Source organism: Chelmon rostratus, chromosome 14 (assembly GCF_017976325.1).
Source record: "Chelmon rostratus isolate fCheRos1 chromosome 14, fCheRos1.pri, whole genome shotgun sequence".
Lineage (NCBI taxonomy): Eukaryota > Metazoa > Chordata > Actinopteri > Chaetodontiformes > Chaetodontidae > Chelmon > Chelmon rostratus.
This window is the reverse complement of record NC_055671.1, coordinates 12,342,677-12,357,500: the sequence shown is the minus strand read 5'-3', so window position 1 is coordinate 12,357,500 and position 14,824 is coordinate 12,342,677. Positions and strand designations below refer to the sequence as shown.

The 14,824-nt window shown below is 42.1% G+C and overlaps 1 protein-coding gene across 3 annotated transcripts in view; it reads left to right on the top strand.

The window, feature by feature from the left end:
• cadm2a (cell adhesion molecule 2a) overlaps positions 1-14,824 on the top strand; it is a 209,956-nt gene that overhangs the window by 181,634 nt on the left and 13,498 nt on the right. For 2 of the 3 annotated variants that reach the window (XM_041951995.1, XM_041951994.1), the window contains 4 exons: positions 1,710-1,871; positions 2,388-2,478; positions 2,586-2,764; positions 7,139-7,252. In XM_041951995.1, coding sequence (XP_041807929.1) covers positions 1,710-1,871; positions 2,388-2,478; positions 2,586-2,764; positions 7,139-7,252 — 546 coding nt within the window. The remainder of the gene's footprint in view (positions 1-1,709; positions 1,872-2,387; positions 2,479-2,585; positions 2,765-7,138; positions 7,253-14,824) is intronic. The other variant, XM_041951996.1, reaches the window with a different exon arrangement.

Genomic DNA, 14,824 nt, shown 5'->3' with positions numbered 1-14,824 from the left:
ACACATTTGGCTTATCTAAGGTCTTTATCACTGGGGAGGCAAATGAAGCAAAAAGTGGAATGATGCAATCATGGAGCAAGCCAAATTTCAGGACATCATGTCGATAATTTGAGGAAGCTGCGTTGGAGGAGTTCTCTAATGCTCTGGCAATGATCGGGGTGTTGAATGGCACAGAGAGGTGGATCAGCTGTTTGGTCGGGATTACAAGGCAGGTGTTGCAGGGGACGGCTCTGAGAGCAGGTTGTACAGATGGAGAGGACTGCGCGTAATGACACTTTGCAACAAGGCTGGTTGAAGTTGTTGCCAAACGTCCGATTGGGCCTGGTGATGTTTTTGCCCAAATGAGGCTGGAAGTGGTGGCCAGGTAGAAGGAGAGGTAGGACTGAAGTGCTGTTTGCTGGGATTCAGATATTGCGTGGGAGCAGTGAAACCCGGGAAGCCACAGGCAGAGATGGTAGGTGAGGTCACAGGTGCTTTAAAAGGCCCACAGTGTAAATCCAAACTTTACATTCAAAGAGCCACGACATAAAGGGTAGGCAGGTGGGTTTTGTTAGAGCCCTGACCTCAGTTGGATGTGTAGTGTAGAGATGTTGAAGCAGCATGCAGGGAATGTGATGTCAGCTGGACTTCTTAGCTCATTTGATGGTTTGTTTGTGTGACTGTTCTTTAGTGTAAAGCCTTTTTTCAGTGCAGAATTCACACAGGAATGATGGTATGCATATTTCCCCCAAAATTCCAAAGAACTATGATGAAGATACTGTATAACCGTGGTTCCAACTAACTTTTTTAATCATGGATTCAGGTGGGCACCAGGAGAAGGTGTTAAGTAATCACCCCCATACACAGCCTGGTCTTAATAAATGAAATCTTCCTCACTGTCCTCCTCTGTGTCTCCCTCACTTGCCTTCTGCTTCAGCTTCCGGCATGATAGATGATGAAGATGCCCCCAAAATTCAGCAGACCGCAATTTTGCACTTAACTCCCCACTGATGCAATGTTCTGCATTGTCCGTGTTCCCCGACATTCACTCCTGCCCACTTCAATAAAGCAGAATTTGCAGCAAGGACATGCGTGTTCAGCCCCGTGAAATGGAGAAAAACATCCCTTTCCTTTGTTCTTCATTCATGTTGTTTGGCCTTTTAGCAAGTGAGCGACTTGACTTCTCAGCTTGACTAGCTTGTTTGTTAGCAATAGCTTGTGCCACATTCCTGTGCTCTTCAATGCTGTCATATTTATCAAATAATGGATGGTTGAAATTCTTTGAACCTGTTTAAAATGCACCTGTTTGCTGGACGTGGATGCAAATGGAGTATCTTGCACCACATTTCGGCATGCTCGTCGCTAGCTTCAAGCCATGGAGGTAGCCACTTAATTGTCAGCTGTTTTTTGGATATTTTGTCAAAGCAGGCTGCTCCATTGGGTCAAGTGTGTTGACAAAAAAATCTTGTAGATGAGAAATGTGTATTGCTAACCACTGACAACTGCTGCTTGGTATGCAAAAGTGCATTTTGAAACAACAGGTGTCACAAATTTCTGATTTTTGCTGCCCATGCATACCTGCACCCCTGTGTATCACCAGCACCAGGCTGTGTTTGTAACGCAGGGCTTAACCGAACTGTTGAACACAGGGGCACCACGTTGGTGTGTGGCCATCACGCCTCGCAAGATAAATGTGCCGCATCTGTGACAATATGCAACTCTCTCCAAAGGTGCCAAAGAGGTGAATGCAAGCGGGAAGACATTTACAGTGCGGAGCTCTCTGCAGCTGCACGTGGACAGAAATGATGATGGAGTGGCCTACACCTGCAAAGTGGACCATGTGGCACTCTCACAGACACCACAGCAGGCCACTGAAGTACTGGAGGTCCACTGTGAGTGTCCACACAGACATGCACACACTCAAACACACCCCTGAACATAAAGGGGAAAAAAAGCATGAAAGAGGAGGTTACTAAATCGTCTTTTTTAAGAGCATTTACGGTGGAGAAGTCTATTAGCCGGCATTCAACCTACCATAACCACTTGTCACAGTGTTTGGAGTTCAGTTATGTCAGAGCTGATTTTTTTTTTTTTTTTTTTCATTTTTATATTACATTTAGAGCTCTCAATATCAGTCTGGTTTAGGGGCAAATATAATACTTTATCATCCATGAAAATCTCCATGAATCATTACAATATTCTTATCATGAAACTTTTGTTTTTGTTGTTTGTCAAATTCTGTCATAGGGTGACCAATAATTCTATTGCAGTTTTTGAAAATGTAATTTTGTAAGAGGAAGAGCCAAACTATTTGTATTTCATGCCTTTTTACCCTTCAATTTTGAGTCTTAATAGAAATGTATTCCATGCTGACTACCCTGACTTCGGGGCCTCTCTGTCTGTCCTAGATGCTCCTCGTGTGGAGATCATCCACTCCCTTGCAGTCCCCCAGGAGGGTCAGTACTTAAAGCTGGAGTGTGTGTCCAAAGGGAACCCTTCGTAAGTCACTCAAATTCTGCATTAGTCGATGTCAACCTTTTAAGTAATGCTTCAGACAGGTACATGTAGCGCGCCTTGTTTCTCTTTCACATCCTCTAACCTCACAGGCCAGATCCTGTGATGTGGACAAAGGACGGGGGTGATCTTCCTGACCTGGACAGGATGATTGTAGAGGGGAGGGAGCTCACCTTTACTTCACTCAACAAGACAGACAATGGCACCTACCGCTGCGAAGCCAGCAACCACCTAGGGACCAGCAGTGCTGAATATGTACTCTACGTCTACGGTGAGTTCGGGGAAAACGCTGCTATGTGGGTAATCATGTTTCTTCATCACTTACAAAGGAACAGAGAAATATCTTCAGCAGTTACTCATTTGACACCACTGACAGATGAAGGACAGGTAAACGGGACAAAGCTGCAAGAGGACACCTTGGACTCCAGTAATGTTATATATGGGTAGTGGAGAGTATGAATCTCATGGGCACAGGCACCAAACCCCATCGCAAAAAACCAAGACTATAATACTTCCTGATCTGCATACTGTATCAGTGCTAAGAGTGATTAGTGGTACCATCTCTCATGGGAGAATAAGGGCCTCAGGTGACACAAATGCCACCAACGCCTTCCTTAAATAAACCTGCGTCCCAGATCCTCCTCACACACACACACACACACACACCAGGAGGGAAATGCGTGAGGGAGGCAGAATTTAGTGCTGCGTTGTCAGGAATATTACGAGGAAGGATAAGTAATTCCTAGTAACGCCAGAGGAGGTGGAGGATAAAGGGACTCAGTGTGAGGGAAAACAGATAGCTCATCCTTTTCTCCACTGCCATTTGTCTCTTGGCATTAAGTAATAACGGTTAAAAAAGGAGCAGAGCAGTAACACATCTCTCTCCCCTCTGTTTTAGGAACTTAGGTCATGTGTGATGAGGAACAGAGAGCTAGTTTTTGGTCAGAGAGACCATGCACCTGGAGGCAAAAGAGAATCTCCCAAAGTGGATCAATAAAATATTACATTATTATCATTACATGTACCTAGGGGGTGTTTCATTTGCTCCCCGTTTTAAAAGCAGACCTAACCTGATGAAAAACATGAGAGAATAAACCTCTCAGGTGCCGATGGCTATGTTTGCCAGAGCTGGAGTGATTTCTAGTATGTTCTTGACTGTCCTTGACGGGTGTAGAGGAATAACCAGATGTGGAGCTGATGAAGGATGCAAGGTTGCTATCAATAGTTCATGAAGTGCTTTCTGCCGGTTGTAGCCAAGGCCACAAAAACCTTGAAAACCTCGTCAATCAGGAACATTTAAATGCTACAAATGCTAAACAACATAATAAATGGCACATCAGAGAAGAAGCATATAAAACCATGAAGTCACATTTGATTATTTGATGGGACTCCATACTCTACGGTAATTTTTTTATATTTAATAAGGCTAGAACATTAACTTTACAGTAAGAGCTTGTTTATACTTTCCACATCTGCATAGCTGCAAGGAGCCCTGCAACATAAATGTGGCGATCCGCCCATGTCGGCAAGGATTGCACATGTCTGACAAACATGTCTGTGTGTGCAGACACCCGATGTAGCAAGAAGCAGATACAGTCAATAGATGCAGTCTTGTTTATGCCACTGGCTGTCTGCATACATGGAAGTGTTAATAGGTCCGGTGGCGCAGTCATAAATTTTGCAGCCATGTGGATGCTGAAAGTGAGTTTATTTCAGTTGGATCAGAACCGTGTCTGAGGTTGGGTGGCCTATTGAGTTCAACAAAAGATGAGGCGCTGTGTAAAACATAAATGAAAACCAAATGCAGTAATTTGCAAATGAGCGGTATTATGAAGTGTTCTTGAGCTCATGTAGTCACATCCTTTTTAAAATCATCTGTTCACAAAGTGGTGAACCTCACTCCATCCTTGTTTGTGAATGACTGAGCCTTTCCAGGATGCTCCTTTCATACCCAATCATGATACTATCACCTGTTACCAATCAACCTGTTTACCTGTGGAATGATCCAAACAGGTGTTTTTGGAGCGTTCCACAACTTTCCCAGTCTTTTGTTGCTCCTGTCCCAAATTGTGTGAAACATGTTGCTGCATCAAACTCAGAATAAGCAGATATTTACAAAAGTCAATGAAGTTAATGAGGTAAAACATTAAATATATTGTATTTGTGCTGTTTTCAGTTGAGTACATGTCAAAAAGGATTAGCAAATGATCGCATCCCAGCTGTTTCTGGAATCTGAGTTGTTCAGAACAGAAATAAGACGTATAGGGTATTTATGTCCCCGACAGGAAACTCTCAGAAGGATCTTGCCATGTCATTACAGAAATGACGACATGGACAGTCGAGTACTTTCATAGATCCATGTTTCAAAATGAGATTGTAAATGTCATATTAAAATAATCTCATCTTCTAAATGAAAGGTATTTTAATGGCTTACAGCTTGATCTTCAGATGGCAGTGCTGAGTAGTGTGTGCTGGGTACAATTAAAATGGCTAAAATCAAGGCAAGGACAAGGTAAAATCCCAATGTTAGGCAACTCAAAATTGACTTTTCCTAATTAGCAGTGCTGAAAACTACATTTTCGACCTTGTACTCATACCACACAGTAGCTACTGCAACAAGACAAATGTAAAGATAAAAACCTGTATTTTTGTATATACTGTACGACAAAGATATTTAGATAAAACAATTTACAGATGCCGTATTTGCATTCAAAGCCACAAGACAGGTCAGCACTGAGGAGCGAGACATAGCATCTGATATTTACGATATTATATATATTTTTCCTTCAAATTCAAGTCTTGTGTGAAGGCTGAGACTTCAGCAGGGACAGACAGATCTCCAAACTACCACCATATCGATTAAGATCACTGAAGCTGAAAAAAGAATAATGTAGTTATCTCCTTTAATAATTTCTTGGTCCACTCAGGTTTATCAGAGCCCTTTATTACATGACCCTTGAAAGTTTCCTCATGTATTTCTGAGATTTTACACTTCCCTCGCTAATTGCCTCAAATGCCGTGGAGTCTGTGTGCATCCAGCAATTCCTTCAAATGCCAGCTGAATGTAACAACAAGAATAACCAATGCACTTAATGACAGTGATGTCATTAAACTGAAAAATTCTACGCCACCGTGAAGGCAATTGGGTATGGGAGGGTCAAAGAGTCCCATCCGGATTCATTACGTGTTCTTTTGAAATGGCATCCAGTCTGTTCCCACCCTTCATTAGTGATTAGCACACCTTTTAGCCTTTTACAATTGCCGCCATAATTCCTGGAAAATACCTTTTTAATGGTTCCCCTCCAACGAGGAGACGTTTCCTCTCTTCCCTCTCTCCTGAAGACATGTACTTAGCTGCTTAGTGATTCACTCTGAGGCTGAAATGTCACAGAGACACGCAGGACAGTTGGCCCTGAGAAAGAGTACCAAAGCCAATTAAAAGTCTCTGGCTCACCATAAAAAGCAGAGTGTCAAAAACATAAAAGCCAAGGTGGTAGTGTAACCTCATTAACTTTGTCACACAATGTTTCAGTCCCATTTTTCCTGTTGCTTTAACATGTGATAGTGATGGAGCACTGTTACCATTACCATTACCCGTTAGTGACAAGTCAAAAACAGCATAACAGCTTTACTACCTTTTCCTGGAGTTATCCCTGCGAATGTGGATAACTGGCACAGATCATTTGTCAAATTGCGTTCCTAATTTTTTTCTTCCTTCCCTTTCATATGTTGAGAGGTACCCAGTGCAGGATCCATCTCCACAGACATCGGCCAACATTAGCAGATTCAAGGTTAATCCTGTTCTCTTGCTGCAGAAATGACCCTCATATTCGGAGACAGAACATTTGAAATCATAATGACTAGGAAAATATAGAGGATTGGGACTCTAACATAACATGAATATCTCAACTTTCGACTTTTTTTCTCCCATTTACACTTTAAGTACATATTGCATCAGTCTTGTTCAGATTCTGCGCTTTGCCTAATATATACCCACAGGCTACTCCCACCCATGCGGAATATGTCAAAATCTACCCCCATCTTTTCCTAGATGAACATGTTTTATTCATGATCTGTAGCCCTCATGTTCCATACACTATAGGCTAAACAGTTATGACACGAAAGTACGTATGAGACGCACAGCCGTTTAACGTTGTGTTTGTCTTTTCAAATTTGACTCATGCGAACAGTGGCCTAACGAGAATCATTAAAAGTCAATCACACGAGACACTTCAACTCGGCAGCTGCCCGGTTTTCAGGTCGTTTAAGCTTCATAAACTACAGAGCAAAACATTTAGTCGCACGGTAAAAATGTATTTCAGTGATCTGCAAAGTGCTCCTCTCTGAATTAGTGAGAAAGCCTCGCTGACCCACAAAAAAAGATCAGCAGTGCTTGAATTAATGCATCACTTTGCATCAACAGTAATTCAAAACTGCCTTTGAGAAAGTTTCGACATCGTTATGTTTATGCTTTGAATTGTGTCCTAATTTTGCATAAATTTTTGTTCCCACCGCTTTAGAATATTTTGCCCTGGACCAGTTTGTGTTGCTCTTTTAAAGTATCTAACTGCCCCCATGTGAATTCATTTTTTTGTTGTTGTTGTATTGTTTTTGTGTATATGTGTCTGTCTGTCCCCTCCACCAGACGTCCCCACAACCCTGCCTCCATCCACCACTCCCCCCCTACATCCCATCCCTCCAGATCCTACCGCTCTGTTAGGCACCCACGCCTCAGACCCCACAGTCACTGGCAACCGAGGTACAGTACCACCCCACGCATCTCCTCAACCCCCTCCGCATGCTACTGTGTATTCCCACTTCCCTCTCACTTCCCTATTACTTCTCTCTTAGCTACTTTGCCACCTCAAGTGTCAGCACTCCTGAGACATGGAGACACCGAGAGCTGGAAATATATCGTACCTTGAGTTCTGTGTTCTGACCTTTTTTTTCCTCTTTTCCCCCTTTTTGGATTGTAAACATAAACTATATGTCTTATTCGATGGACAATGACAAGCTGTACATGTCCATTGAAATGGACTTGTGTTTTTTACATTAAGGCCATTTTTCAGATCTTCTAAGTCTCTAAGACACTGCAGGTCATTGTATTCAAAAAGAGTCTCGCTGTTCAAATTCTCCATCCACTGTCCCCTTGGCATTTCAAAGACTTCAGTACTTCTGTGCCCTGAAACCCCAAAGAAGCAAATGTCATGTCCAACTGAAAATGTCTGGCCACTGGAGATGTCTCATCATGACTCCTAATGCTGTGTTAAATCTTCAAGAACTCTGACTTGAAAAGCTCTTTTTCAGAGAGTTAACACTGCTCTTTGGTGTTCCTAGAGAATCTATTTCTTAGGAGTATGAATGCAGTTGATATAATCCTTTATAGCATTATAGTATAAAATATGAATAATGGGATGTCATCTATAATAAGGCTGAAAAGGAAATGTTGAGGAGGCATAAAATGCTGAGGTTTCCTCAAATTTCTGCATAGGCTGACGACATGCAGAGAGCTATGGTAATGGCTTTAAACTTTAAAATCACTGATATGCAACATAAATTTCCCATCTCCGTCCTGCAGCAGTAATGCCAGCCACAAAAACCCTGGACACAAGAGGTCTTAACTCGCAAACCCTGCAATGTTGGTTCACCACATACAAGGTTAAGTGTGGCAGCCCAGTTTGCTGCCAATCAGGTCTTGGTGTGTTGTCTCTGGGCGTTAAAAAAACTGTCTACTTTGAGGTCGAATGTCACTTTTCTATTGAGGAAGAAGCTGGCGGTATTGTAGGACAAGGAGGGGTACCAGCTACATGCAGTATACCTCTGGATGAATATTTGCTGCGTCTTGGATGAGGTTGTGGACACTCAGGGTTTTGTGGAGTGGGCCATTCTGTGGGCGACTGCTCCAAGTTATAGCCAGAGGATCACCGGCGCTTGTCCCCAGCTGTGACCCCGGAACCCGCTGGCGGTCACCAGAAAGATGTTCTCCACGGGGGAACCACTCACTTAGACTGGGGATATTTCCCAGCGATGAAAAGAACAATTTGAGGAGCTTGTTAGCTGTGCAACACACTGGAGGCAGTTCAACCCTCACGTGTTCCCCACTTACTAAGGTATTATACTGCTCATCCTGCCCAGTAATGCTTGTGCCAGTGTGCTTGGAAAGAACATTTCAGACGATTGTCAAACTGTCATTCAGGAAGAGCAATGCAGATTCCATTTGACCACTGGACCAGCTCTTAACTCTTGCAAGGATGCTGCAGTGTTAATGGGAGTATGTACATCCAATCATACATGGATGTGTGTGGTCCCCCTTGGTGTCTTGAGGCAGGGTTTAAGTCTGGAATTTAAGTCTGTGGGCCATTGCTATGTGCAAGCCTGTCTTGTGTAGTTGGTGGGAAGGTTGTCTGTTGTGTCAACAATAATCCAAGCACACTGTCAGTGTTGTGTCTTGTCACCAGTTCTGTTTGATTGAGTGCAGAGTGTCGAGTTTGGTGACCTCAGGATAGCATCTCTGCGTAATGCCGATAATGTAGTTCTGTCTATTGCATGCAGATCTCCATTTACTATGGAGTAAGCCAAGCCATCCTCCGTGGTTATTAGTTTTGGGTAGCCAAAGGACTGACGAGGTTCCTTTTGCAGACTGTATGTTTGCATTAAAAGGAGTCAGCTGGGTTCATTCAAGTATCTGATCAACATGCCCTCATCTGGAGGTTTTCCTCCATGTCCAGCTGAACTGACTCTCTATTTAAAGGAGCCAGATGAGTTGGTGCGGGCATCTGAACAAGATGCCAACTGGAAACATCTCTATACAGGCTCTCTGGCACGTTCGACTGGGAGGAGACCCTGGGGCAGACCCCAAACACGCCGGAGGGATTGCATATCCCACTCGGCTTGTGAGATCCTCAGGATCCCTCAGGAGGAGCTGGAGGACATGGCTGTGGAAAAAAGGTGTTTTGGCATCACTGCAACCCGAATAAGCAGCAGTAAACAGAGAGGCTGAATGGATTTCACAAACCTCTGGGAAATTGCTCCATCCTATTAGCCTGTGTCTCGTTCAGTCTATCTAACCTTTATTCATGGAGAATGTACTAATGATGTGATTTTACATCATTTGGTTTAAGCTTTACCTTCATAATTCAGAGCGAACAAAGTTGGACTGTCATTGTGTGACCAAGTGGTGAAATATCCCTTTTACTTTCACCTCATTTCAAAGAAAGTCATGTGACTAAGTGGCAGACTTAATCACACAATGGCCAAGGTAACTCAAGGTAAGCCCATGTGCTAGGATAGTGCTTCGTCCTCTGCTGTTTCCTGTCCATCTCCTGAAGCTATTCTGTCAAAATAAAGGCTGAAAAAAACAACAACTGTGGCTCGTACAGTTGGACATATCCTACTTTGGAAAAGGTTAAAATGACCATTATTTGTTTAAGTGCCATTTTTCTAGCGATTCTGTCTCTTTGCCTGCTGTGCCGCTACAATAATAACGCTGACACGGCGACATGTCTGCCACAGTCGAGTGATATGCCAATCAAAGCTTTTGAGTGACATGTCAATTTAAAACTAATGTGCTGTGATAGGCTGTATGCGAAGGCGCTTGCTCGCTCATATATCATCTTGATCATGGTTTCTAAAAGTATGTGACATATTGTTTCAAGGTGATTGAGTAAGCTGGCAATTTTCTAATATAATCAGCACAAAAAAATGATTTTTGTCCATTTATAATATATTTAATATTGTATATCTAAAAAAATATAAACATTCAAATCAGCTTCAAATAAAATGATGCTGAGGAAACTAAAATCACTGATCTCTGAATCCTAAATTCTCTGCAGCGTCATTCATTTTCTTTTACGTGTCCGTCCTCTCGCCGTATAGCTGTTGCAGGGTTTACCTTACGTCTCGTCTGCTTTTTGCTCCCTTTCTCCATCCCTCTCAACTTCACGGTGCTCCACAGCCCCACTCATTCAGAATAATTTCCTCTCATCGCCGCTGCTTTCTCTAAATTACCATCTTTAAAATCCTTCAGGAGCCTTGGCTCCCCCCTCTACCTTTCCTCTGCTGCTTTGCTTTCCATCAAAGCTTTTGTTTCAGCTCTCCCTCGCCCGCTCCGTCTCTCCTACCCTCACAGCTCTCTGAAGACCCTGTTAGATAACAGGCTTCCACACGTTGTTGGATATTCCTCATCAGCGTGTCTCAATTCTTCTCTGATGTCTGTTTGTGTAGTGCAGAGACACAAGAGGAGCCGAGGCTCTCAGTGTATCTTCAGGGAATCTAAATATCAGACTCCTTCACTGCGTCCCCAGTCACAGGATACTACACTATCTGCTTTCATGTGTCTACTTGATTTATTACCAGGTCCTTTCACAGGCTCTGGATGAAAGCAAACAACTGTGGAGCTGTACCAGCCCCGCAACGTTTTGTCTTTTTAATAAAGTTGTCTTCTTGTGCAGATGAAATATGCATTGTAGTTTTCAGCACTATAACCTGTATGCAGAATTGTGGCATATTATATACCTGGTGAGCTCTCTCAGGTGCATTTGTCTCCGTTCTGCTGTCTTTCTTATATTGGTCTTGCATCTTTCCACTCTTGTCCATCATGAGCATGTTGGATTCTTCCAAACAGCACAAGGCTGCCACAACTAAGGCTGAGGCGTCTTCCAACTATAAACAGTTTGGGCAGAGAAGAGACAAGCAGTTGGTTGTGAAAAAAAATTAAAAAAAGGAAATGTGAATAAACAAGTGAAATAGAAAAACAGTTACACTGGAAATTGTCACAGAAGGGGCTTGAGATTGAGAAAATATCTATTCAAGGTTTCTCTTGAAAGGCGCAAAGATGTCAAGTGTTACACAGTAGATACAGTACTACGATTTGTATCAGCCCTTGAGACTTTTATATGTCTCCGCTCCTTGTACATGATTTTAGGAACATAGCCAGGCATCGTAAACAGAAGCGTGCAGCCACAGGCGAAAGTCATCATGGTCATTTGAAGCTGGCTCTGATTAGAGAGTCAGAGAATGAGACTGACCTGTACATTCAGCGACAGTCATGAGTGTTGCTTTGTGCATTATAGTAATTCAGCTGCAGTGTAAAGCCTAAAGAGATCACTGTTGTTATGGCAGCCATTGGTATTGGCAGGTTTATACACAGCATGAAAAAATATAATTCATTTACATTGCATGCGTGAGGAAGTAGCCACCTGACTGATTTTCTCCACCACCTTAGACATATAGCTTAAGTGTGTTACAACTGGAGTCTTCATTTGAGTTCATTTGGGATATCTGAATAATGAAGAAATTCTAATGATTGCAAATTTATATTTACTCGCCATCATTGCACTTAATCAGAATATCGTAAATTATGTGTTTGTGAATTTGTGGAATTGCGCATCACTTATTTTCCTCTGCTGCAACAATCTGAAAAGTGTTAAAGTCAAGACCTGTAGCTCTGAACTTAGTCTGCAAGTTTTCTTATTATTATTATTATTATTTGACTTTTGACTATTGTTTTTCTCAGATTACGTCTGTCCTCAGTCCCCCTCTGGTCTCCCAGACCTTCAGTGTTAAGACCTTCGTCGTAATTGAGCTCCTGTGATATTATTGCTCTTCCAGAGTCAAGAGTGAGGTCTTGGTTTAGAATTTAATAAGCCCCGTTAGCTACCATGACAGCCACAGGTCAGTGGGAAAGTAAGGTGACGCCGCTGGACTGCATATTCTCTAAAAAAGAAATATAAGGCTGAATGTAAAGCTGGACTATCAGTAAGGCCACGGGGAAATCTGGATTTCACAAACTGGCTGTTAATATGAGTTAGAGTTAAAATGATATATGATGGTTTCATATAATGCTAAAAATAGGTTAATGATTATTCTGTATCTAACCTAAATATGGAAGACTTGGTTATTGAACTAAGCTTTGCACAGCTATACAAAATATGCTAAGTACTGTAGTAGTGTAGCACCATTATTACTATGAGATACTGCTACGTGGCTCATACATTCCCATTTTGGGGCTTTTTGGCCTGAAGAATCTGAATGGTTTTAGAGAGCAGATGATGCATTAAATGAAGATTTTTATGCTTTTCACTTGTTTTCAGATGTGCGCAAAAATAGCCTTTAATTCATCAACGAGATCACATCCCCCACAAGCCAGGAGTGAGAGAGACACAGTATTTGCATGACAGGCGTAAATTGGCCACAGAGGTGAAAACAACTGCCTGCACTTTTTCTCTCTGTACAAAGCAATGAAGCGCTCTCCTCTCAGTTGTTATTGGATGGAACACTCTGTATTTACAAAATTGTGTGTGTAATATTTGAGTTTGATATATGAAAGGTGACTTTATTTTACAGTATGGATTTACAACAATAGCTTTTTACAATAATAATAGCTTTTTTTATATTATTTTGTTGACATGAGCCAATACAATAATGTACCATTTAATGGATTTGTTAATCCTTCCATATGAGTGAATAAATATTTCATAATGTAGATTCAGTGATTCTAATGAGAAATGTAAATTTGACAGTAAGTCATGCCTTTTAATTTGAAGTGTTGTTGACCTTTGGAGTGTAGATGGTGTGCAGGTATACAAGAGATCCCTCTGTTCATCCATACTGTATATTGTCAGGACTGATGCAGGACTGCAGTCTGTGATTCACTTTATTAATGAAGTGCTGGCATGGACGGCCAACACACACACTGCTTCAATAGCCCAGCCAGCCTTAATGGCTATAATAACTCTTTCGCTAAGTATCAGAGGTCTATGCAATGTCATCACACCCCCCCTTCCACGAACACACACACACATCCACTCCCCCCTCTCTCTCTCCTCCCCACCACCGCCGAGTTCTCTAAAATTTGCCAAATGCTTTTTCATGGCTTGCAAATTAGCTTTGACCTTGGGAAGATGAAAGGTTGAATCATGCACAGGGGTTTCTTTGGTGTTTAAAATATTTACTATTCACTTCTCATAATCAGCATTCGTGTGGCCAACCCCGGCCCCTGTAGCCTGATAACGGGCCCGCTGCTGAGAAGACAGCAATTATTCATGCCTGGTGTCTCTGCCAGTGGAGAAGACAGAAAACCTAAAATAATACCCACCTACCGCCTTGTAGAGGAAAAGTTCTCTTTTCTTTGGTCCGTTAGTTAAGAGGAACAAGGTTTAAGTAAAGAGATGCACCAACAACCCTCAGGCTCATAATCAGAGAGTATACCATAACTTGGAACATATTGCTAAACGGTGTGACTAGTACCTGAGGTTTTAGCGGTCACTGGGGATCATCAGAGGTTGTCATGGTAATCCATAAGCGTCATGGTTTTTGTGGGTAGTGCTCTTAACCAAAACACAAAGGGATCTTTCCTCTCCTCTTGAAGTTGATAGCAGTGACTACACACTCGAGGAGAATTCAGGAGCAGAGGCAAGGGATTGGTCAGGGTTCAAAAGTTGGGATTAGTCTGAGCTTTCTCCCTTTTCAAGTGAGCGCTGGCCAAAAAGCTGCATATGAATGGTAATACGTTAAAACGGGACTACTCTTACCCTGTTTGGCTCCCTGAGAACTGAGCCAGCTGATCTATGCTGGGGCTCAGCCCACTGATCTCAAATTTAAAAAGTCCGTTTTAGGCAACAGTCGTGACTTCACCTGAGGATTTCCTTCTTACGGTCTGGAAATCAAACTCCTGCTACAAACAACGGCATGCAAAACCATTTTTCTTTTACTTTGAGCTATCTGAAAAAGCAGTATTCTTGGGACGCATATCCTTGGTGTGGTTCTGTTTTGTTGCAGCATGTCTATCAGCAAACTAAAACACAGCTTCAAGCTGTTCATTTGTCTTAATCAGAGGTGCAGTCTAAATGAGCGATCCCAGAGGATGAAACTGTTGGGAATTGTTTCATTGTAGTGTTCAGTGTTTCTCAACCAAAATGCCTGTTTGCTATAAGCCTTTGTTAAACCCTCTCATATTTAAGAATTAACACTGGAAATTATAAAAATATATTAATATTTAATTTATAATCCTCTTCTGATCCGAAAGGCTACAAAAGCTACTGTATGTGTATGGAAGGTCAAGTACACAACATAAAACGACAAAAACTGAGATTACAGCATAGAATTAAAATGTCTAATTGAGAAGAAATCTGGAGTTAATGAGAAAACTTGCGGCAGAGAATTAATGAACTAAAGGTGACATCAAAAGTAAACACAAATGACTCAAACTCCTGAATAATATCCTTCTCAAGTTTAGGGAGACCATTGAAATTTCACTCACTCCTGTTGTGCCGCTGTTGCAAATTATTTTAGGATTAAAAGGGCAGCTTTTACTCCACGGGCCGTGTTTTAT